This window comes from Hyperolius riggenbachi, chromosome 1 (genome assembly GCF_040937935.1).
Source record: "Hyperolius riggenbachi isolate aHypRig1 chromosome 1, aHypRig1.pri, whole genome shotgun sequence".
NCBI classification, from domain to species: domain Eukaryota; kingdom Metazoa; phylum Chordata; class Amphibia; order Anura; family Hyperoliidae; genus Hyperolius; species Hyperolius riggenbachi.
Genome location: NC_090646.1, coordinates 192713993 through 192740244, shown reverse-complemented (window position 1 = coordinate 192740244; position 26252 = coordinate 192713993). Strand labels below are relative to the sequence as shown.

The window sequence follows — 26252 nt, the reverse complement described above, 5'->3', positions numbered from 1 at the left end:
CTGTTTTGTCCATATCGGGTATGCACGGAGTGGTATATCACACTGCGTGCACTCACGTAGGTAGGTGGGTTCACTTAACTGCACAGGTATGCGCACTGATGCGGTGGGTTCACTGAACACAACAGGTATGCAGTGGCGGGTTCACTGGACACAACAGGTATACAGTGGCGGGTTCACTGAACACAACAGGTATGCAGTGGCGGGTTCACTGTACAGGTATACAGTGGCGGGTTCACTGAACAGAACAGGTATACAGTGGCGGGTTCACAGAACAGGTATGCAGTGGCAGGTTCACTGAACACAACAGGTATGCAGTGGCGGGTTCACTAAACAGGTATACAGTGGCGGGTCCACTGAACAGAACAGGTATGCAGTGGCGGGTTCACTGAACACAACAGGTATGCAGTGGCGGGTTCACTGAACACAACAGGTATGCAGTGGCGGGTTCACTGAACAGGTATGCAGTGGCGGGTTCACTGAACAGTACAGGTATACAGTGGCGGGTTCACTGAACACAACAGGTATGCAGTGGCGGGTTCACTGAACAGGTATACAGTGGCGGGTTCACTGAACAGAACAGGTATACAGTGGCGGGTTCACTGAACACAACAGGTATGCAGTGGCGGGTTCACTGAACAGGTATGCAGTGGCGGGTTCACTGAACAGTACAGGTATACAGTGGCGGGTTCACTGAACAGTACAGGTATACAGTGGCGGGTTCACTGAACACAACAGGTATGCAGTGGCGGGTTCACTGAACAGGTATACAGTGGCGGGTTCACTGAACACAACAGGTATGCAGTGGCGGGTTCACTGAACAGGTATGCAGTGGCGGGTTCACTGAACAGTACAGGTATACAGTGGCGGGTTCACTGAACACAACAGGTATGCAGTAGCGGGTTCACTGAACAGGTATACAGTGGCGGGTTCACTGAACAGAACAGGTATACAGTGGCGGGTTCACTGAACACAACAGGTATGCAGTGGCGGGTTCACTGAACAGGTATACAGTGGCGGGTTCACTGAACAGAACAGGTATACAGTGGCGGGTTCACTGAACACAACAGGTATGCAGTGGCGGGTTCACTGAACAGGTATGCAGTGGCGGGTTCACTGAACAGTACAGGTATACAGTGGCGGGTTCACTGAACACAACAGGTATGCAGTGGCGGGTTCACTGAACAGGTATACAGTGGCGGGTTCACTGAACAGAACAGGTATACAGTGGCGGGTTCACAGAACAGGTATGCAGTGGCAGGTTCACTGAACACAATTGGTATGCAGTGGCGGGTTCACTAAACAGGTATACAGTGGCGGGTCCACTGAACAGAACAGGTATGCAGTGGCGGGTTCACTGAACACAACAGGTATGCAGTGGCGGGTTCACTGAACACAACAGGTATGCAGTGGCGGGTTCACTGAACAGGTATACAGTGGCGGGTTCACTGAACAGAACAGGTATACAGTGGCGGGTTCACTGAACACAACAGGTATGCAGTGGCGGGTTCACTGAACAGGTATACAGTGGCGGGTTAACTGAACAGAACAGGTATACAGTGGCGGGTTCACTGAACACAACAGGTATGCAGTGGCGGGTTCACTGAACAGGTATGCAGTGGCGGGTTCACTGAACACAACAGGTATGCAGTAGCGGGTTCACTGAACAGGTATACAGTGGCGGGTTCACTGAACAGAACAGGTATACAGTGGCGGGTTCACTGAACACAACAGGTATGCAGTGGCGGGTTCACTGAACAGGTATACAGTGGCGGGTTAACTGAACAGAACAGGTATACAGTGGCGGGTTCACTGAACACAACAGGTATGCAGTGGTGGGTTCACTAAACAGGTATGCAGTGGCGGGTTCACTGAACAGTACAGGTATACAGTGGCGGGTTCACTGAACACAACAGGTATGCAGTGGCGGGTTCACTGAACAGGTATACAGTGGCAGGTTCACTGAACAGAACAGGTATACAGTGGCGGGTTCACAGAACAGGTATGCAGTGGTGAGTTCACAGCACAGGTATGCAGTGGCAGGTTCACTGAAAAGGTATGCAGTGATGGGTTCACAGCACAGGTATGCAGTGGCAGGTTCACTGAACAGGTATGCAGTGATGGGTTCACAGAACAGGTATGCAGTGGTGGGTTCACAGCACAGGTATGCAGTGGCAGGTTCACTGAACAGGTATGCAGTGATGGGTTCACAGAACAGGTATGCAGTGGCAGGTTCACTGAACAGGTATGCAGTGGTGGGTTCACAGTACAGGTATGCAGTGGTGGGTTCACAGAACAGGTATGCAGCCAGCCAGGAACAAGTTAAGCCTAACTAATCTTTCCCTGAGAGACAGTCTGCAGCAGCTCGCCCTACTCTCACTAACGCAGGCAGCACACGAGTGACCGTAATGGCCGCCGCTGCCTGCCTTATATAAGGGGGGGTGGGGCTCCAGGGGCTAGTGTAGCCTAATTGGCTACACTGGGCCTGCTGACTGTGATGTAGAGGGTCAAAGTTGACCCTCAAGGTGCATTATGGGGCAAACCGAACTTCCGCAAAGGTTCGCCAGCGGGACGCGAACGCGAACCACCGAAGTTCGCGTGGAACCGTTCGCCGGCGAACCGTTCGGCCCATCTCTATTAGAGGATGGACTAGGCCTTTACTCACACAGGGAATATGGATTTATGTCTCTGCTTGTAGTGCTGGTGAGTGTCAGTGCACATCTGATCACTGAAAAATGAAAAATCTTTTAGCCCCTACAATTGTCTGCAGCAGAGCAGTAGTCTATTAGTATTCAAACATATAATCTGGCCTTGGGAGTCTTTTTGGTATTTCTCCCATTCCTGAACATTGTGTGAGATAGAAGGTTGGATGGGAGTCGCAAACTGAAAGGAATCTAATAATCACTAATTATCTCTTAACTAGCTGACCCGCGGCGTAGCATACGCCGCATAAGAGGGTAGAGGGTAAAAAGGGGGTATTGGGCACAGCGGTGGGGAGGGGGGTTGTACCCCCCCCTCAACTGGGTCCCCCATGTGTGCTCTACCTCCAGCTTAAGCTCAGCAGGAACCCCCCTCACCTGTGTCCCCCATGTGCACTCCCCCTCCTGCTTAAGCACAGTAGAAGCCGCCACTATTAGTAAGAAGCAGCGGGGATGACTCACCTCCTCTGTGTTCCATCGTGCGTTCCACTGTCGTCACTTCCTGCAATGCCGCACACTGTATTGGTGTAATTTGACTTTTTAAAAAAAATCTGCAATAATTCATCTATAATGCACTGCTACTAAGTATGAAAATTACCCCTTTTCCCCCTTGATAAGCTAAGCAAGCATCCAGAGCTGCTGGTGTATAGCAAGCATACAGCTTTAAATTTTACACAGCCATATCAAACCCACATGTGATAGCCTGTTTACAGACTTTTGTTCCTCATCAGTACATGGCAGGGATTGAGACAGCTGTATGAGATAGGGCTTGGACCAGTACAACAGAGTAACCAAGCAGCTCAGGGTGACCCAAACCACTTGAAATGTATAGGTGGATAAAAAAATCAAAGCTTGGTGTAATTTGCCTTCTTAAAGGACTTCCGAGGCCAAAATCTGCCCCCAAATATTAAAAAAAGTTAACTACCTGCATGACTTTGTAAGGCAAGGAGGACGCCGTCCACGCTCTCCGTGCCATTCCGCCTGGTCCCCTCTGCTCAATAGCCCCCCGAAAGGCTGCGACCCCACGGTCTGGGTCGGTATCTGCAGCCTGCATAAAGATGGCCGCAGGAGCTGGCCACGGCTGCGCAGTCCGCATATCCGCTACTGCGGCTGCGCGGTCCGCATAGCCGCTACTGCGGCTGCGCAGCTCTAGGGCCAACCATCGATCCACGTAACAGGCAGCGTGGATTGGAGGGTTGGCCCTAGAGCTGCGCAGCCGTGGCCAGCTCCGGCAGCCATCTTTATGCAGGCTGCAGATACCGACCCGGACCGTGGGGTCACAGTCTTTCGGGGGGCTATTGAGCAGAGGGGACCAGGCGGAACAGCACGGAGGGTGCGGACGGCGTCCTCCATGCCTTCAAAAATTCATGCAGGTAGATAACTTTTTTTACATTTTGGGGGCAGATTTTAGCCTCGGAAGTCCTTTGAAACAGAAGATTCCACAATAATTCAGCTGTAAGTGAACATTTGTGATTACCCACAATGCACCACTACTAAATATGCAAACTGTTCTTTTTCACCCTTAGTAAGCCAAGCAAGCCTATAGCTTTAAGTCTTACACAGACATATCAAACCCACATGTGACAGCCTATTTCAGACCTTTGCTTCTCATCAGTAAATAGCAGGGATTGATATGGCTGTATGAGATTGGCCTTGGACCAGTACAACAGAGTACCCAAGCAGCTCAGGGTGACCAAAACTAATAAGAATGTATAGGTGGATAAAATAGACCAAAAATCCCTCCTACTAAAAAAAAAGCAAAGCTTGGTGTAATTTTCCTTCTTAAAACAGAAGCAAATCTGCAATAATTACGCTATAAGTGAACATTTGTGTTTACCCACAATGCACTGCTACTGAATATGCAAATTATCCCTCTTTGCCCTTGGTTTGATATGACCCTACTTCTTCTTCTTGCTTGGACCATCCCCTTCTTCTTGCTTGGACCGGCCCTGGGGGCAGGGCGCTACTTCTTCTTCTTGTTCTAAGGTTGAGGCACTTACTCTATTATATATATAGATGGCCAGAATGGGCGACATTATCTGAATGTTTATAGGTAGCTTCAGTTTACTCTCTATATTTAAGAGTGCCAACAAAAGAAAAACAAGTAGTACTCTGCAGTTGTAGCAAATAATGAAGTACATGCTTGTAATCCAAAGCACTCTTATATCAAAGCAAATTTCCCCGCAAGGATTATTGGAAACGCGGATGATTAGTTCCACAATCCAAAAACAGTTATCAACAAATGTTTAATGCAAAGTGCTGTACTGTATAAAGTAAAATCTAAAAAAAAAAATACTTTCACTATAACTAAAAGAATCATTGTTATCTGGTAGCTCACCACAACAGTTTTTTGTATGGCTTTAACAAGAACTTATCCAATGACAGTTGCTTTTGCCTACTTTTTAAAATGTCATTGAATTGTGACATTGTACAGTCTCTAAACTCTGCTTGTCTTGCAAAGTGCTCTTAAACCGAGTTACTTGCAATTCAAGGTTTTACTGTACATGTTCACATGTAATTCTGTCCCCAAGCAAAGCAACCAGAGCCAGCTCACTGGCTACAAACATTTTCAGTGATGATAATACCTGGCAGGAACACAACAGTGGCTTCATCAGTATTTGGTCTTTCTTCGTAATCCATGGTGACTTGTGCAGAGCCTTGGCGAGTGTAGCATCGCACTGTGGACTTATGGCTGACATCACCACTGCGGTATATCACTGCAGAAACATGCTTGTCCTTCTCATTCACAATGTACACAGGCTCCTTGAACTGCACCTTGGGTACTGCAAAAAAAAAAGAAAAGAGAGATTCACTAACAGAACCTTGAACATTACCTTTACTCACAGTTGTGAGTAATTATGTTCTTTTGTGACCAAAGTTATGATCTTCTAAGCACGTCATGAAATATTTGTGAAGACCCAGATCCATAGCTGTCTGTATGTACTGGAACTTGGTACTTGGAATTCTGGGGAACTCATTCATCACAACATTCTCCTTCTCAGACCTACATGTCAGATTGGCCACTGGACTTTTGTACTGCATTCTGTATAGTGTGATATTTGGTGACAGGATCACATGATGCAGACCTGGATACTGGTAATCAGTGAACATCAGTAAGAAAGGAGGTGTAAAGCAATTGCAAAACCTGCATGTAGGGCTGATGTTGCAATAATTCTAGATCTGTCCATAGCAGCCATTGTGGAGCTCAGTCTCTGCAGAGGCTGAACCAGATTGTGGTGCCTCTCAGTAAAGTAGAAATAGGGGATGCAGAAGTTTCCCCTGGACCAGAAGGGCCCAACAGGGCCCCTCCTTCAACTGCTTTATTAGCCCTTCATTAGTGTTATTATGGTAATGATCACATCTATCTGCATTGAATATTCATTATCAATAACAAACTATTCCATTCCAGTGCTTCCCACCTCTCTCTGACAGTGTGGCTTTCCTTAGCAGGTTTTGATGTTATATGTGAACAGTGTTTTAGTTTGGCCAATGTAAAGTTTGCTTTGAGGTCCATGGGCTTGATTCACAAAGCGGTGCAAAGTGTTTGCACGCCAGTGAAAAGCCCCTTATCACGCCTAAACTCACTTTAGGCGTGATAAGAAGAAACTCGCGCGAAGTTACCGCGCGTACGCGCGTACGCGCGTAAGTGCGCACGCAGCACCCGACACTTCGCGCGAAGCTCCCATTAAACCCTATGGGACTTTGCGCGCGCGCTCACGCGCGTACGCGCGGTAACTTCGCGCGAAGAGCAGGAAAAAGCGGTGATAACTCAGTGGTAAAAAAGGTCATCACGCCTAAAGTCTTTTAGGCGTGATAACTGGGTTATCACCGCTTTGTGAATCAAGCCCCATGGCTGTGGCACTGGTGCCCCTGCATTGATGGCAGCTATCTCCAGCTTAAAAGGAACTCACATACTAATGTTTAGTGGTCATGCTGAAGAATTCAAGTTGAATAAGTTAGACGAATCTCTATGTGTGAGCTTAGGCAATGGGAAAGTTGTATCAAGACACACACTCACTGCAGTGTTGGTCAGCCTATCTTGCAGCGGGGAACCCTCTCTCACTATGTACAACTAGCCCATTGTGAACGACCACCCTTTGCTACTGCTGAAGTCATCCCTTACAGAAAATGTGAGTTTAGACAGACATACACTTTCCTAGTAGGAATCTACATGTCTGCTTTGCAATAAACCTTCCCACCTTCTCCCCAGCTTCATGCTACAGGCACTCTTCATATAAGGCTCTGCTCACTGAACATTGTTGGGTTACCAACAGATTGTGTCTGGGGGTTCCTTCTGGGCATCTCTACTCAGCTGCTTACTTTTAAGCTATCCCCTCCCTCTTTCCTAACTTCTTTGTGTTTCCAGATTAGCCAAAATTAAAAGTATTATGCCTTCTGTTCTTGGGGTATGAAGTATACTTTTTGTTTGCCTTTAGAATGTTATACATCTTGTACAAAACAGTTTTAGGTGACTTACAGTCAGAGATGGTATCATTGATGGTAACAGTGGTTTTGCTTGGCTCTCCCAGAACAGCATTGACAGGCATACGAAGCACCAGTTCAAACTTTTCCAGACCCTCCAAAGCTGGTTGGCCCAAGTCATCAAGGATAGTCACTCGGAAGCTCTGCATATTCACCCCAGGAGCAAAATCCAGGTTTCTGCTAATTCCAACATAATCTGTGCCCGCTAGATGAAAGCAGAAATAAACAGCATTTAATAACTGGGAAAGAACTCTTTCTTCATGCCAAAATTTACCGAGTTTCTTAGCCTGAAATTGAACTTCAAGCAGACATTACAGAACTGGAATACCGTTACCTGCCAAACAAAGTACAGTACCATATAGCCTAACATGTGCTGCAGATAGTGCAAGAGAATAGCACAGATAGTATAAAAAGCTCTAGTCTCTCACCCTTCTTCCAGTTTTTGAACACATAATGGACTTCCCCAAGGTGGTCCCGTTTCTACCCACATCCCAAAAGCATACTGGTAGGTTATTGGGTTCCCTCTAGAGTTTGGTTGAGAAATTAGATTGCAAGTCCCCCCAGTATGAATGGGTCTAGGTACGTCATGTACTTTTTAGAACACTGTAAAATATGTAATTGTCTATAAATACTGGAAATAAATACCAAATTTTTTGCTTCATAAGACGCACACCCCGCAAATAAAAGTGTGTGGGGGGAGACTCCTCTCTTTTTATGGGCATGTGCATCTTATGGGCGTGAGTAATACATATTAGGGCCAGCACCAGGTCTCCCCCCAAGCTGTCTCTCTGCCACCCCCAAGCTTATAGCATGTGCGTCGCCAGATCAAAGTGAGGGGATGCCGGCGACAATGAAGATAGAACAAAAGACAGTGAGGAGTGCCAGCTGGAGAGGAGAGGACACTCCACTGACGTTACACTCTTAAAGGGCCGTAGGCTTGCCTATAGCTTGGAGGTGGTGGAGAGATAGCTTAGGAGAGGGCGATAGCTTTGGGGGAGACTCCCCTGCACCATGAAGACGCACAAGGTTTACAATATTTTTTTCCTGGTTTTCCTCTAAGCCGCATCCTATGGTCAAGTGTGTCTTATGATGTGAAAAATACAGTAACTCAATTTCTCATTGTGAGTATGACAACAGTATGTTCATTGCAGTACACTCTAACTAGCCCACATCCTTTCCCCAGGCTCTTAGTGCTGATATGCATAAATTATTGCACTTTTTTTTAACAAAAAAGAGGATATGCAACTTCTAATTGAGCACATTATTAGATTAAACAGTGAAATTGTTCATTTGTTCATGGAGTCTGGGTGCATAGGAGCCGGGCTTAGTGTTTCCTCACCATCGTATGCATTTCACACTTACCATCTGCAGACAGTGGTTCAGTTTTCCTGGAGCGGACTGTGACTGTGGCTGTTTTGGAGAGATCCGTCCCCGTTCTCCAAACCTGAACTTCCACATATCCGGCACTTTCATCCACTTGGTAGTCCATGCTGGCAAAGTAGAAGGCTGGCTCTGTAGACAACACAGGACAAACTCTCATACTTTAAAATGCACATTAGTTAATGTACACAAAGTATTTCTTACTTGATATATTAGAATTGAATCCACCTAATAGATTGTATCTCAGTGATTCTCAAACTTTATGTATGTTCCGGCCCCCCAACTGTCTGAAGTATGTTGACCCGGCCCTTGACCGAAAAAGTTTGGGGGCCCCTGCTGTATCCATTTAACGACCTTTCGTATTCAGCAAGAAAGAAGAACTAAAAATGATTTGAGAAAATAAATAATTATGTTAAAATGTACCCGTGGCGTATAAAAATAGGAAAAAATAGATACTTACCTAAGAAGTAAGTGGCCCCCACAAGAGCTTGTCTTGTTATGTCTTGCTTGTCTTGGCATGTTATTGTGGCCGCGCTCCTCTTCATGTCACTGCATGCCTGCGCAGTAAGCCAAAACCGCTCGTACATGAGTGGTTCTGTGCTACTGCGGAGGCGCAGCTATACTTGCACAGGTGCAGTATACTGAAAAATTGTGTGACTTTCATGCACTTAATTGGATTAAATTGGATCAGTATACACAAATTGACTATGAGAATGGCTTCATGGCCAAAAAAAACTTACTCCTTTTCTTCAAAATTAGCCAATAGATGGTCTCATCTTAATGCAAAACTGCATTCTTTACTTTAATTGGATTAAAAAGACTTTGGCCATTGATAACTATCTGAATCCCAACTCAAACTGTTATAGCAGTAATCATATTTTATTAGTGAGGAACAGCTGTTTCCCTTCATTTTGCCCATTTGCAATTAACCTTTTCGCCTGAGTTTTCTCCTACGTGATATTTTCACAACTTGTCATAAATGCCTTTCAAGTCACCAGCAAGCAAGCAAATACGCAAAATAAATTAGATAGCGCTTTTTTTTACCAACTTTTGGGTACTTTTTCAATTGTAAAATGTTGAGTTAGTTTTAAGGAGATTAATTGCATATGGGCCATTATGTTTTCATTCTTAAAATACAGAGGCCCATATGCAATTCACTTTTTCTCCTGAGTTTTCTCCTAGGTGATATTTTTAATCTTGTCAATAAAATGTTTTTTAAGCCAACCGAAAGCAAAAAAATACTCGGTGCTGGAAAGTTATTTTAGATCGGAAATGAAAAATTATCTCACAGGAGAATACTCAGGGGAAAAAGGGAATTGCATATGGCCCTGAGGCTCACATGCAATTAACTTTTTATCCCCCTTTTTCTCCTAGGAGATATTTTTCATTTTTTATTTAAAATAGCTTTTCAGCACTTTACAATTGAAAAAGTACCAAAAAGAAGATGAAAAAAGCACTGTCAAAATTATTTAGAGTATTTTTTGTTTGCTGTTGGTTTAAAATACATTTTATTAACAAGTTTGAAAGGCCCATATGCAATTCACTTTTTCTCCTGAGTGTTTTCCTAGGTGATAATTTCAGAACTTGTCAATGAAATGTCTTTTAAGCCACGAGCAAGCAAGAAAATACTCAAAATGATTATAATAGTATGTTTTCACCTACTTTTTGGTGCTCTTTCAATTGCAAAGTACTGAAAAAATGATTCTAAAGAGAACATGAAAAATTCTCTCCTAGGAGAAAACGCAGGAGAAAAAGTGAATTGCATTTCATCCATCCATGAGCTCTTCCTCTCTAAATCCCTCACCTTCCTCGCCCTCACAGAGACATGGCTCACCCCCTCTGACTGTACCGCAGCCGCTGCTCTCTCCTATGGGGGACTGCATCTCAGTCACACCCCCAGACCTGACAACAGGTCTGGAGGAGGAGTGGGTCTGCTTCTCTCCGCACCCTGCACCTTCCGGGTCCTATCACCGCCCCCTTCCCTGCACTTCTCATCCTTCGAGGCCCATGTAATCCGCCTGTACCAACCTCTCCCAGCCATCATTGCGGTCCTATATCACCCCCCCATCTGCTCCAACTTCACTCTTCCTGGACAACCTGGCCTCCTGGCTCCCCCACATCCTGTCATCTGACCTCCCCACCATCATACTCGGGGATTTCAACTTACCTATCGATGAGCCTATCTCCACTGCTGCCAAGCAGCTACTCTCCCTCACCAAATCCCTTGGTCTCTCTCAGCACACAAATTCCACCACCCACCGCGCTGGTCATACTCTTGACCTCATATTCTCAAAGTCCACCTCCCTCAGCAACCTGGACATCGCACCTTTCCCTATCTCTGACCATCACCTCCTCACCTTCACTATCTCCCCACCAACAACTTCTCTCCCCACCCCTCAGCCTGGTCGATGGCAGAGAGACCTACGTAATCTCAGCCCAAATGTCCTAGCAAGTCCCCTTCTCTCCCTCTCCTCCCACCTACCCACCCTAACATGCCCCAATGAAGCGGCTGCACAATATAACCTTGCCCTCTCATCTGCTTTAGATCAAGCTGCCCCCTCAATCTTCCGCCCTATCAAGCCCCCCAACCCCCAACCCTGGCACAACACCCACACACGTAACCTCAGGAAAGAAACTCGAGCAGCCGAACGGAAATGGAGGAAATCACATCTCAATGCTGACTTCCTAGATTACAAGGCCGAACTGTTACTCTTCCACACTGCCCTCTCTGAGGCTAAACAAAGGTACTTTGCAGCACTGATTGTAACCCAAGCTTCCAACCCTCGACAGCTTTTTGCTACCTTCAATTCCCTCCTCAACCCCACTCCTCCCCCTCCCAGCTCCTCCCTCTCAGCCAATGACCTTGCCAACCACTTCACCACTAAAATTGCAACAATACGCAATGAAATTTCCCTCCTCCATCCCTCCCTTACCAATGCGTCTCAGGTTGTCCCCTTGCCTTCCCTCCCAGCGGCTCCCTTGTCTCATCCACCCCTCGCCTCTTTTGCTCCTGCCACCATTGATGAAGTCAGCCTGCTGCTAGTGGCTTCCCCTCCCACATCCTCTCCCTGTGATCCGGTACCCGCGAATACTCTTCGTCCCCACTTCCCTGACCTGGCCCCAGTCCTCACCTCCTTGTTCAATCTCTCCCTTTCCACAGGCATCTTCCCCAAAGCATTCAAACAGGCCACTGTGCTTCCCCTGCTGAAAAAACCCTCACTCGACCCATCCCTACCCTCAAACTACCGCCCAATCTCCCTCCTTCCCTATGCTTCTAAACTCCTCGAACCCCTAGTCCACCAGCGCATTACCCAATACATCAACACCAATACCCTACTTGACCCCCTACAGTCTGGATTCCGACCTGCGCACTCAACTGAAACAGCCCTCGCCAAGGTGGTCAACGACCTTACCCTTGCCAAGGCCAAAGGCAGTTATTCTATCCTGCTCCTCCTTGACTTCTCTGCAGCATTTGACACTGTTGACCACTCCCTCCTCCTCCAATCACTACAGTCCATGGGCATCCATGGGCTTGCCTTGGCCTGGATCTCCTCCTACCTATCCAATCGCTCCTTCACCACTTCCTTCAATGGCTCCTCCTCAACTCCTGCCCCCCTTTCAGTTGGGGTCCCCCAGGGCTCTGTTCTAGGCCCCCTTCTTTTCTCCATATACACTTCCTCAATTGGCAAGCTTATCTCCTCCCTGGGCTTCAATTACCACCTTTATGCAGATGACACTCAGATTTACCTCCATACCCCCGATCTCTCAGCCACCACCATAAACAAGGTCTCCTCGTGTCTCTCAGCAATTTCCTCCTGGATGTCAGCTAGGTTCCTAAAGCTTAACCTAGACAAAACTGAGCTCCTGATCTTTCCACCCCATGCTGCTGCACCCATCCCAGGTTTCCACCTCACAATCGACAACACAACCATTCTCCCTACCTCCCAGGCCCGCTGCCTGGGTGTCACCTTGGACTCTGACCTCTCGTTCATCCCACACATCCAAAACATCACAAGAGCCTGCAATTTCCACCTCCGTAATATCTCCAAGATCCGCCCATTCTTAACCCCGGACACGACCAAACTGCTCATCCATGCCCTCATCATCTCCCGCCTTGATTACTGTAACTCACTCCTTTCTGGCCTCCCCCTGAAACGCACTGCACCCCTTCTATCAGTGATGAACGCGGCTGCAAGACTCATCCATTCTTCGCACCGCTCTGCATCCACATCTCCCCTTTGTGAATCCCTGCACTGGCTCCCTATCCGTCTCAGGATAAGTTTCAAGATTCTATGCCTGGCGTATAAATCTGTGCACAAAACATGCCCTACCTACATCTCGGAGCTTGTTCACAAGTATACACCAGGTCGCCCCCTCCGTTCCTCCAACGACCTTCGCCTCACCACCCCGCGCATTTCACACTCCCATGCCCGCCTGCAGGATTTCTCAAGAGCTGCCCCCACCCTCTGGAATGCCCTTCCACCACCCATCAGACTTGCTCCCTCTTTCAACACATTCAAGCAAGCCCTCAAAACCCACCTCTTTATGATGGCCTACCCACCTCCTACCACACAGTAACTCTCTAAGGAATATTTAACAGCCCCCCCTAGTGTTTCCACCCCTCCCTTTAGATTGTAAGCCTCTGGCAGGGTCCTCCACTCCCTAGTGTAATCTACAGGATCATGTGCTCCTGTCCTATGACAGCCTGTACTTGTATTACTGGGCCTACCTAACCAGCCCATATTGCATGATCATGTATTTTGTACAATTTGTATGTATAACTTTGTTCTATGTGTATAACCCTATGTATGTCATCCTTGTATCATTGTATATATTTATTGTCCAGCGCTGCGTAATATGTTGGCGCTTTATAAATACAATAAATAATAATAATAATAATTTGGGTCAGGGTGTCATGGCCCTCCTCACAATCGGCCATATGCCTGAGTTTTCTCCTAGGTGATATTCTTAAACTTCTCAATAAAATGCCTTTTAAAGAGAACCCGAGGTGGGTTTGAAGAATATTATCTGCATACAGAGGCTGGATCTGCCTATACAGCCCAGCCTCTGTTGCTTTCCCAAACCCCCCTAAGGTCCCCCTGCACTCTGCAATCCCTCATAAATCACAGCCACGCTGCTGACAAACAGCTTGTCAGAGCTGGCTGTGTTTATCTCTATAGTGTCAGGCTGCTGCTCTCCCCGCCTCCTGCAGAACTCCGGTCCCCGCCTGCATCCCTTCCCTCCCTGCTGATTGGAGGAAAGGGACAGGGGCAGGGACCGGAGCTATGCAGGAGGCGGGGGAGCAGCTGAGATTGACACTACAGATGTAAACACAGCCTCACAGCAATGCTGTGATTTATGAGGGATTGCAGAGTGCAGGGGGACCTTAGTGGGGTTTGGGATAGCAACAGAGGCTGGGCTGTATAGGCAGATCCAGCCTCTGTATGCAGATAACATTCTTTAAACACACCTCGGGTTCTCTTTAAGCCACCAGAAAGCAAGAAAATACTCAACATAATTTTTATAGTACTATTTCACCTACTTTTTGGTACATTTTTAGTTGAAAAGTGCTGAGAAGTTACTTTAAATTGGATGTGAAAAGTTATCTCCTGGGAGAAAAGTCAGGTAAAAAAGTGAATTGCATATGGCCCCGTGTATTGTATTGAGACTTGTCCTAATCAGCATTCATAAACCACATTTCAAAAATTCCCACTGAATGATACAATCTTGATTGTACCATCTTATCACTTCTATGTAATATGAGTGACTACCTAAAGTAGCCATTCAGAGCATACATGTCACCTTTCCATTCTGAGTACATATGTCACTTTCTCCAGTCACATTATACTTGGCTTAATGTGTGGGAAACCTCTGTGGTTGTAAATTTCTATGTCATTTGCAAGCTAGCATTGTAAAATGAAAGTTGGAAGCAGGACAAATAATTCAGGGAAACTAACAGTCCTTCTCACATACACTGAGGTACACAAATGTAGAGCACAGAGCCACTAAAAACATTAATTAAAAAAATGTACAGACCACTGATAAGAAAACAAATAGCAGACAGGTCCTTATTATACCTAATTTATTCATACATAATTTCAACTCATTAACGTATTTAACTCTCTCTTCTGGCAAGTAGTTAGTAGGTAGTTAACAGATCTGTAATTAGAAAGAGCTTCTCACTTCAAATATGGGAAAAGGTCATAGCAAGGTGCAGATCAGGGAAGGTCAGTCTTTGTTTTTTAAAAATCCATTATACCGGTAAATCACAAGACTGCTAGTCAAACATGCTAATTGCCATAAGGCATAGTATTAATGGTTTAAAAAAAATCAATAAAAAGAGCATTTACATAACAAATACAAAAAGTGTTCACATCTAGATTAGCTTTTTCTGGTATCTAATATAATAAAAGCTTGAAGAATAGATTATAGAAAATATAAAGGAATATCACTGCCTCTACGTTATATATTTTACTATAAAGGTTAATATTTCATTGGCACACCATGTGGTATTTCAGAGCAAAACCCATTCTGTTAAAGCAGATGGCCAGGATTCATCTTACGGGGCACTGCCTCAGGGTCCTGCCTCCCCAATAAATTCCTGCTCACTTTCCCTAAAATAATCCCTCAACTTACCTAACTGGTGGTGACCATCTAGTGATGATATCAGATCACATCTTCTGGTTAGGTTTCCTGCATCTTCTGGAAGCAGACTATAGTAGCCTGGCCTCCGGCAGTGACTTTGGGAAGGAAGGTGGAGAACATGGTACTAACCACCCAGTCACTTGCTATTCACTGTTCAATGATAGCCACTCACTCAGTCACTCACTAAAGGGGCATGACCAAGCCAAGGGTGATGGGGCAGAGGGAGGCACACCATTGAAGGATGTGGTGGGGGCTTTCTGGAATGTGGCATTGAGGTTGTGGGAGGGATGAGGCCTGCCTGCCACTCATCTTCCCTCCTGTTCATCTTTGGGAGAAAGGGTGGATCAGGGATGGAGGTGGTGTGCAGACACCCTAAAGCTAGCTCTGGTGTAGAAAGGAGCAGTGTGGTCCACTGGGATTGAAGATGAGGACTAGCCTTTGACATTGCTTATTGACTGTGTAGTGGTGAGTTACTTAGAGATGGGTTGCCATGGTTACATAAAACTACTCCAATGCTCAGCCAAAAATAATCCATTATGATGTCCAGGTCTGTGGCTGAGAAAGGTTTTTATTCTAATAAAAGAGATCTTTCGTATACCAGATGGTCAGTAGAGTTGGGCCGAACCTCCGATTTTAGGTTCGCGAACCGGGTTCGCGAACTTTCGTGGAAGGTTCGGTTCGCGTTAAAGTTCGCGAACCGCAATAGACTTCAATGGGGATGCGAACTTTGAAAAAAAAAAAAAATTATGCTGGCCACAAAAGTGATGGAAAAGATGTTTCAAGGGGTCTAACACCTGGAGGGGGGCATGGCGGAGTGGGATAGATGCCAAAAGTCCCCGGGAAAAATCTGGATTTGACGCAAAGCAGCGTTTTAAGGGCAGAAATCACATTGAATGCTAAATGACAGGCCTAAAGTGCTTTAAAACATCTTGCATGTGTATACATCAATCAGGTAGTGTAATTAAGGTACTGCTTCACACTGACACACCAAACTGTTCACTGAACAGAACAGGTATGCAGTGGCGGGTTCACTGAACAGGTATGCAGTGGCAGGATCAATGAACAGGTATGCAGTGGCAGGATCACTGAACAGGTACGCAGTGGCAGGATCACTGAACAGGTATGCAGTGGCAGGATCAATGAACAGGTATGCACTGGCAGGATCACTGAACAGGTATGCAGTGGCAGGATCAATGAACAGGTATGCAGTGGCAGGATCAATGAACAGGTATGCAGTGGCAGGATCAATGAACAGGTATGCACTGGCAGGATCACTGAACAGGTATGCAGTGGCAGGATCAATGAACAGGTATGCACTGGCAGGATCACTGAACAGGTATGCAGTGGCAGGATCAATGAACAGGTATGCACTGGCAGGATCACTGAACAGGTATGCAGTGGCAGGATCAATGAACAGGTATGCACTGGCAGGATCACTGAACAGGTATGCTGTGGCAGGATCACAGTACAGGTATGCAGTGGGCTGAGGGCTCACTGAACAGAACAGGTATGCAGCCAGGAAGAAGTTAAGCCTAACTAATCTTTCCCTATGAGAGACTGCAGCAGCTCGCCCTACTCTCACTAATGCAGGCACACGAGTGGCCATAACGGCCGCCCGCTGCCTGCCTTATATAAGGGGGGGTGGGGCTCCAGGGGCTAGTGTAGCCTAATTGGCTACACTGGGCCTGCTGACTGTGATGTAGAGGGTCAAAGTTGACCCTCAGGTGCATTATGGGGCGAACCGATTTTTTGCGAACTTTTGCCGCAAAACGTTCGCGTGCGACACCCGCACGCGAACCACCTAAGTTCGCGCGAACCACGTTCGCCGGCGAACCGTTCGGCCCAACTCTAATGGTCAGCAGAAAATGACAATATTTACTCTTCAGTCAACTTATCTGTCAAGTTTGTGTGTACCTTTACTAACACCGAACAGTTGATTAGAACAGTCGCAACATTTGTCTAAGATCTATGTCGTTAGATCTTTCTGGTATGATCAATGTTGGTTTTTGAAAGTGAAAACAAATAGAAAAGTTCTTCAATTATTAATAACAGCAGCGGCAAATACAAAAACACCTTATATAAAATAAAAATACTGTATGTTACATTTATCCAGCAGTTCAATAGTTAATCTTCAACTCAAAAACTCCTGGGCACTTCACACAAAGAGGAGGAAATTGCATTTCCCAATTATTGGTTCTATGTCCCACTTTCCTTTTTTCTTTCTGCCAATACACGCATCTAATAGCAATGCTCTTCTAGCCCTTACCTTGCTTTCACTGCTGTAATCTGTACTTATCCAAACAGCCAGCGCACATAAAAGCTTCTCTCATGAGGAAGGATCATTTTGTAAAGATAACAAAGAAGATGCACCTGCAAATGTGTTTCCTACACAAGAACCCACTATATTATCTCAGAGGGCTGCTATTTTCTATGTGGAACAGAAGAAAATGAAAGGAGGAAGGATTCCCGAGAAAAAATACATATGCTGGTGATTGAGTGACAAGCAGAGTAAGAATGCAAGTGGTTTCCTAGAAGATGTACAGTATAATAACACAAGTCTTATGGCCCATACACACTAAGTGATTTTCCCAAACAGTTTTACGCAACAAACTTTTTCTTTACCATATCGTGCAACACCATTTACAGAAAGTTTGTTAATCGATGTTCAGCAATGGCCAATTACGCATGATAATCGTTCACTCTGAACAACCGCTATGATGGATTCGATTGTGGGCTGTCCTTATGATCACCAGTGATCCCTTCGCTAATTATCCCAATCGTTCAACATCACATTTGTGCCCATCATATGTCGCTGCGGTACGCGATTGCAGAAGATGGATCGGCGAACGATCATTCGTCACATCGTTCAACGCCACATTTACCTTGATCTATCTTCCACTGTCTTTGTGGTGAGTATTTAGCCTAAGGGCTTTCAGTGCCTGATGTTAACAAAATAAAATAATTTTGAAGTGTTTTACAATGAACAGATTTTGGAGGGGATCTACAGCTTTGAGCCCATAATAACCTTCTCTTCTAAATCATCAATCTTTAGGTGAAGTATAGAAGGATAAATAGTGCACCAAATCTATGTATGTTTGAGATGGTTTCTGGTGCATAACTACGCTATATCAGAGAAAAGACCGAGGCCTTTTTCTTCAAGGGAACCCAGCTCAAAAAGGGCTCTGGTGAGCTCTATTGCTAACATGATATACCGAGGCCTCTTAACTTTACTTTATTAGCGTACCTATATGTTTCTTATTTTCACTGTATTAATTAAGTTGCAATTACATTTTTCAGGAAAATAAGTTTTACAAAAAGAATTGTAGGGGGATATGACATCATGCAAGCACCACACAAATACTATATACATCTACCAGACACTCAGTCCACACCCATCACCATCCACATGCTTCCTCCACACAGACATCATGTGCAGCTAAAATCTTCTGCCCTGAGCCCCTCCCCTCACACAAACATGCATAAACTGCTTTCTCTGTCATGTTTGTAGCAGCCATCATTAATGTTCTCCATTTTCTGGTGTGTGAAGTCCTATTCCCACCAGCCGCGCAGTATTCTTGTCAGCGCAGCAGCAGTATGGCATGTCAGTCATCATTGTTATCAGCTGCTGGCTGTTGTCTTTCCACACACTTACAGTAAATATCCAGACTTTAGGCCAGCTGGATACACTTTAAGTGCTGCAGGTGGTGGGAATGCTGTGGCAGGCAGCTGATAATGATGATAACCAATGCACCAAGCCCTGTGTACCACAAGGAACTTTTTTTTTACTTTTCTTATGTTGAACAAAGGCTTTATTAGAACATAACATATTTTTTGTATCTGGAAACAGCATACATTACACATCTTGTAAGGCACCTTAAAATGACAAACAATAATGACTGTGTATCAAAAGGAAAATATGAACTGACTGTGTCACACTTACCATTATTCAGTGTGATCTACCACAGCCTGCCCCTTGGAGTACATGTAAGAAAAGGCGTCGGAGATATAATGGCTAGTAAAGTATGGGTAAACTACTGATATTCTATTATGAAATTATGAATCAGTGGGTAATTCTTACAGATATTTTACTATGGCCTAACGCAGTGGTTCCCAACCCATGTGCCGCGACACATACATGTGTCGCGGCAGCTTCAGGTATGTGTCGCAGTGTCAGCTCTCGGAGGAGAGCAGTGCAGTGGAGGGAGAGCTGTGGGCAGTGGCGGAGAAGGGGGCCATCTCCCCCCCCTTCTCTCACCTTAGGGTGCTCTCCCTCCCTCGCTCTCTCCTCCGGAACTAACTGCGGTCAGGCGTTTGCAGCGGGCGGGACTTACCTTCCGTGTCGCTCCAAGCGCCGGAAGTTCTGGTGCCGCAGCCGCTGCTCTGGTCTGGATCAGACCAGAGTAGTGGCAAATCATCCCGCGCCTGCGACGACGAGACCAGATGGAGACACGGAAGGTAAGTTCCGCCCCTCTGCCAGCCACCGCACTTCGTTCCCGGAGGAGAGAGCGAGGGAGGGAGAGCACTCTGAGGTGCCGCTCTCCTTCCCTCGCTCTCTCCTCCTGGGGGGGGGGGGGGGGGGGCGCCTGGCTACATATACTGAGCACATATACCCCTGGCTACATTTACTGGGCACATATACCCCTGGCTACATATACTGTGCACATTACATTTACTGGGCACATATACCCCTGGCTACATATACTGTGCACATATACCCCTGGCTACATATACTGGGCACATATACCCCTGGCTACATATACTGGGCACATATACCCCTGGCTACATATACTGAGCACATATAACCCTGGCTACATATACTGGGCACATATACCCCTGGCTACATATACTGGGCACATATACCTCTGGCTACAAATACTGAGCACATATACCCCTGGCTACATATACTGGGCACATATACCCCTGGCTACATATACTGGGCACATATACCCCTGGCTACATATACTGGGTACATATACCCCTGGCTACATATACTGGGCACATATACACCTGACTACATATACTGGGCACATATACCCCTGGCTACATATACTGGGCACATATACCCCTGGCTACATATACTGGGCACATATACCTCTGGCTACATATACTGGGCACATATACTGGGCTCATATACACCTGCCTACATATACTGGCCACATATACACCTGCCTACATATACTGGGGACATATACCTCTGGCTACATATACTGGGCATATATATCCCTGGCTACATATACTGGGGACAACTGGCTGTTTGTCATTATGTGCATTTACTGGTGAAAAGCTGTCTCTTATTATGTGCATTTACTGGTGAAAAGCTGTCTCTTATTATGTGCATTTACTGGTGAAAAGCTGTCTCTTATGTACATTTACTGGTGAAAAGCTGTCTCTTATTATGTGCATTTACTGGTGAAAAGCTGTCTCTTATTATGTGCATTTACTGGTGAAAAGCTGTCTCTTATTATGTGCATTTACTGGTGAAAAGAGGTCTCTTATTATGTACATTTACTGGCGAAAAGCTGTCTTTTATTATGTGCATTTACTGGTGAAAAGCTGTCTCTTATTATGTGCATTTACTGGTGAAAAGCTGTCTCTTATTATGTGCATTTACTGATGAAAAGCTGTCTCTTATTATGTGCATTTACTGGGGAAACGCTGTTTCTCATTACGTGCATTTACTGGTGAAAGGCTGTCTGTCATTACCTGCATTTACTGGTGAAACGCTGTCTCTTATGTGCATTTAGTGGGAAAACGCTGTCTCTCATTACATGCATTTAGTCTACGTGTCACGGAGATCTGAACGTTTGGTTTGATGTGTCACGACTCCAAAAAGGTTGGGAACCACTGGCCTAACGTAAACTTACTCTCATCTGAGCCTTTCCTTTACCAATGCCTACCCCTAACCAACTCCCCTCCCCCCTGCGCACACTTCCCCGCTGATGCCTAGCCCTAACAGACCAGTCCCCCCCATGCCGATGCCTAACACTAACCTTGTCGTCCCCTCGGATGGCTGAGTGCCACCATAAGTGCCCATGTCTATAGCCATGATTTACCACTATTTGTAGCTATAGTTTGTATCACAGGCAGCCAAATTTCCTGCTATAGCCGTAAGTCATGGCTATAAACATTGGCAGCACCCAAACTTCCCTGGTGCCTTCGTCACCCACATTACCTGCTTTGGGTGTGATAGGCAGTTTTACTCATGAAAAACAAGTATTAATTTATATTTCCATTTTATGAGTATATCTTTTTTGTCTTCCTACCCTGCAAATTTTCACTTAAAACACACTTATTCTTGGAAAACATTTACCATAATATAATGCCTGATTCTGTCTATTTGCATTCATATTTCGGGATGGACTGTTGGACACTAGTTCCTTTGCAGTCAAATGTATGAGGTCAATTTTATCTCTCTCACTGTTGAATGAAGTGGACTATTTTATTTTCTTAATCTACCTCTGACTTATCCACCATCTACGCACGCTCTCGTTTTACCTTGTTGTTTCTGAAAAAGGGTCATTTACACTAATCCTCAAAGGAGTCTGTGAAAGAGGCCTAAGAAAGCTTACCTTTGTTGTCTGTCTACAGGGGATGCAAACCTTTTCTTTTTACCCTGCCCTTCAAGTAAGTCTTTGTACACTGATTGAGTGTGTGGTATACAGCATGAGCAGGAAATTTATGATTAGGCCCACAATTCATAAGATCATGTTCCCAGACACAGGTGCTTCTTACACTGCCTTTAAAGATATGAATAGGCTGAGACCTTGCATACCCCAAATATATAATAGTTGTGCTGCAGCAGTGTAACCCCCACCATAAAACTGTCATTTTACAAGAGGCCCATTCATGCAGAAATGGCAGAGTAGCTAAGTGCATTTTGGGTGAGTTGTTTTTAGACTACAAGGAATCACATTTAAGCCAATGTGACAAACTGCGTGTACACCACATTATTTCATTTTGAATCACTGACGAGAAAAGCTCATGAAACTAATGTGTTAAAATAAATAAGTTGCATGTAAAATATTCAACATTTCTAATCATGGCAAAGTTTGGTATTCTAGAGAGTTTGGCATTTCAAGAGAAACTATACTGGTTTTCCTTCAGTTTTCCATGATCTTTTAACATTTCAGTTCAGAGTGAGATCTTATTTTTCTATTACGGGTATTTGTGTTAATACTTCCTTAAGGCTCGTACACACGCTTGATAGTCTGGAACGACGGGTCCGTTGGACCCTCCCGCTGGGCGGGCATTCCAGCGATAGCAGAGCGTGAGCGTGACAGCTACTACTGCGAGTGAAATGTCTATGTACTCTGTAAAGCACTGTAGAGAATAAATACATAATAATGAGCTCTTCTGAGCACGGCCAGTGACATGACTATGTATTCTGTAAAGTGCTGCAGAAGATGTCAGAGCCATATAAATACATAATAATAATATGGTAGCACATTAGATTATGACTATATAAATACATAATAATAATATGGTAGGACATTAGACTAGGACTATGGTAGGATTAGATTGTGAGCTCCTCTGAGGACAGCCAGTGACAGGACTATACACTCTGTAAAGTGCTGCAGAAGATGTCAGTGCTATAAAAATAAATAATAACAATATGGTAGGACACGAAACTGTGGCTATGGTAGGTCTAGATTATGAGCTCCTCTGAGATGGGATGGGATCACTAGAGATGGGAAGTTCAGATCTTTTCAATGATCCGGATGATTCGAATCGGATCATTGAAAAGATCCGGATCTTTGATCCGAATCTCGGATCATTTTACAAGGGAAGCATTCGGAGTTGAAATGACTAGCAGGGCAGGAGAAGGGGAGGGGGGTGGACACACAGAGAAGGGGAGGGGGGTGGACACACAGAGAAGGGGAGAAGATGCACAGAGGGCAGGGAGTGGACAGAGAAGGGAGGAGGGACGAGCAGAGAGCAGAAATGTTTGCTTGCACAAAATACCCACATGCTGCAATCATATGCTTTACATATATTTCACCTACATGTTCATCTGTATACCTTGAATGGAAACGTCGCACAGTGAAAGAAAGCATTCCCCAAAGATAAGTGCAGCTGTGCCGAGTGCAGGAAGATCATATTACGCTGCAATCACAGTGCCTGCAAAGTTACTGAGCTGTGCTGAGCTGAGCCAAAAGTTTCCAATGTGTTCACTGTGCACAACTACGGAACAGACAGCCTGTAATGAGCAGCACGTTATAGCCAGTATGTGTGCTCTACTACACATATCTGGCAGTGGTACCCATGTCCCCTCTACCTGTCCCTGTGCAAGGCTGGCTCCCCTGAGTCCCCTCCAACAGAGCGATCCATCCCTGCTCTGCTTCCAGGACCCCGCTGCCCGCTGAGAGGGGGCGTGTCACTCATGGCCCCGCCCCTTTTGCGATCTGAATCACTCATTTTGATGATTCGGATGATTCGACTCACAAAATAGATTCGGATCAAAGATCCGAATCGTTCATGATCCGGACAACACTAGAGGGAAGGAGAAATGGAGTTGGCCTCTCCTCCCTGCGTCCTCAATACATTTCCGTGCAATCACTGGACTTCTGCCCGGGTGTCACCCCCTTCCCATGATGACACCCGGAGCGCCCTGCCCCCTGCGCCCGCCCCTAGAGACGCCACTCTAAGGAAAGTCCTGAGTAGAGATGGTCAATGAGATGACAATAATTTTGACTTTCATGCAATTTACTGTAAATTGTACACAGATTGCAACTGGTTTACATGCAGTTCCTGTTGATTTTGCCTGGCCCAGTTGCAAGTTATACAAGAAAAGGAACAGATCAGCGCTCCAATAGCATGACTCAGTTTTATGAAAAGTATAAATGCAATAAAATTACATTTACTAGTAGTGAACAGGAAACATTAGTGTCATTTTATTGCGTCTATCCTTTTGAATAGAGTCTGAAGTGTTGTTTTTTTCTCTCTCTTTTTATTAATCAGTCATCTTCAGCATTAAGTTACAAGTTGATTTGCAGCATCCCCGCGGCAGGACTGAAATACCAGGGCAAAATTCCACAACTTTTAAGTCGCAGATTTTGCTGCCCGGGAGAGGCAGAGCTGTGCGCAGTAGCTCTGCCTCTTATTCCAGTCAATCTCTACTGATCTCCGCCTCTCGGCGCCCTTCTCAGTGAAAGAAGACTGAGAGGGGCGGGGAGAGGCGGAGATCGGCGGAGATTGACTGGAGAGGAGGCAGAGCTACAGCACAAAGTTCTGCCTCTACCAGGAAGGGTATTACAGGAGGACAAATACCTTGTTCTGCCGCGGGATGCGGTGAATCAGCTTGTATCTTAAAGCTGAAGATGACAACTTAATAAAAAGAGAGATTAAAAAACACTCCAGACTCTCTTTAACCACTTGCCGACCGCACACTCATAACGTGCGTCGGCAAAGTGGCAGCTGCAGGACCAGCGACGCAGTACTGCGTCGCCAGCTGCAGCCTAATTAATCAGGAAGCAGCCGCTCGTACGAGCGGCTGCTTCCTGTCAAATCACGGCGGGGGGCTCCGTGAATAGCCTGCGGGCCGCCGATGGCGGCTCGCAGGCTAGATGTAAACACAAGCGGAAATAATCCGCTTTGTTTACATTTGTACGGCGCTGCTGCGCAGCAGCGCCGTAAGGCAGATCGGCGATCCCCGGCCAATCAGCGGCCGGGGATCGCCGCCATGTGACAGGAGACAGCCTGTCACTGGCTGCACAGGACGGATAGCGTCCTGTGCAGCCCGGCTTACCAAAGGGGGCCAGGTAGGAGAGGGAGGGGGAGCATTTCGCCGCGGAGGGGGGCTTTGAGGTGCCCCCCCCCGCCAGCCACTCGCAGGCAGCAGAGATCAGACCCCCCCAGCACATCATCCCCATAGGGGGGAAAAAAGGGGGGCAATCTGATCTCCCTGCCTGCACCCTGATCTGTGCTGGGGGCTGCAGAGCCCACCCAGCACAGATCAATCAAACCAGCGCTGGTCCTTAAGGGGGGGTAAAGGGTGGGTCCTCAAGTGGTTAATAAAGGCGTGGCCTGTTATTGGAGCGCTGCTCCATTCTTTTTTTTGTATACCATCTAAAAGCCACCTCACAGCCGGGTTGGAGGAGCTGCACAAGGAATGAAACATCATTCCAAGGCTTCTGCTGAATCAGCACAGGGCTCTTCCACTTCTCAGTTGCATACAATTTGTATTAAAGGGGAACTCTAACCAAGGATTGAACTTCCTTCCAATCAGTAGCTGATATACCCTTTCTCACAATAAATCTTTACCTTTTTTCAAATAGATCATCCCCCCCCTGAACTGTGTGACTGATATTGTGGTGAAACCCCTCCCACAGTGTGATGTCATGACCACGGTCCTGACAATTTACTGTCTTGGAACCTCATTGCATTGTGGGAAATGACAGCTTTTTCCAACTGCCAAACAAGCAATTTCTCCCTCTATGCGTAAAACTCTTAGCAATAAACATTCTGCACAATTCACCTGGCAGAACTAAAGATGTCACCGCCAGTGATACATTTCAGAATGTATATCAGGAAGAGGAAAGATTTTACAATGAGCAAACACTGACTAAATAATCTGTAAATGAATATTGTGAATAATAAGCAATTATATTGATTATTATTTTCACTACAGTTCCTCTATAAATATGCATTGCAAATTGGAATTGTTTGCATCTCACAGACCTTCTTCATCCCTGAGCCAGTCAGAAAAGTGGCAGCATTTTGTATTATAAGTATGTATATAGTGCTAACATATAAAGTTTTGTAACTTTTAAAAGGCTAGCAACGTCAGCCATTTCTCCAGCTTGCAGTGGATTGCTAACTCTAGATACTAGACTGATAAGCAAATAGAAGCTGCATGACTGCAAATGTATCATCAGCATCCTGTTTGGATTTGATGCTTGTAGCAATCACAATGCAGAATAGATAAACAGATTTCTAATAAAATGCAGCTCTGGGATGCACATCAGAGCACAGCGGTAATTCTGTGATCTCATTTCTCACAATAAATAACACAGAGGTGGACTGGCCATGGGAAGCTGACTCTGAAACAAC

At 45.7% G+C, this 26252-nt stretch overlaps 1 protein-coding gene across 1 annotated transcript in view; it reads right to left on the bottom strand.

Annotated features, from left to right (window-relative positions):
• The window catches only part of FREM3 (FRAS1 related extracellular matrix 3), a 113128-nt gene that overhangs the window by 32695 nt on the left and 54181 nt on the right, over window positions 1-26252 (bottom strand). The window contains exons 7-9 of the mRNA XM_068278448.1: window positions 8541-8690; window positions 7174-7383; window positions 5282-5479 (exon numbers count right to left, since the gene is read on the bottom strand). Of these exons, the coding sequence (XP_068134549.1) occupies window positions 5282-5479; window positions 7174-7383; window positions 8541-8690 (558 nt within the window). The remainder of the gene's footprint in view (window positions 1-5281; window positions 5480-7173; window positions 7384-8540; window positions 8691-26252) is intronic.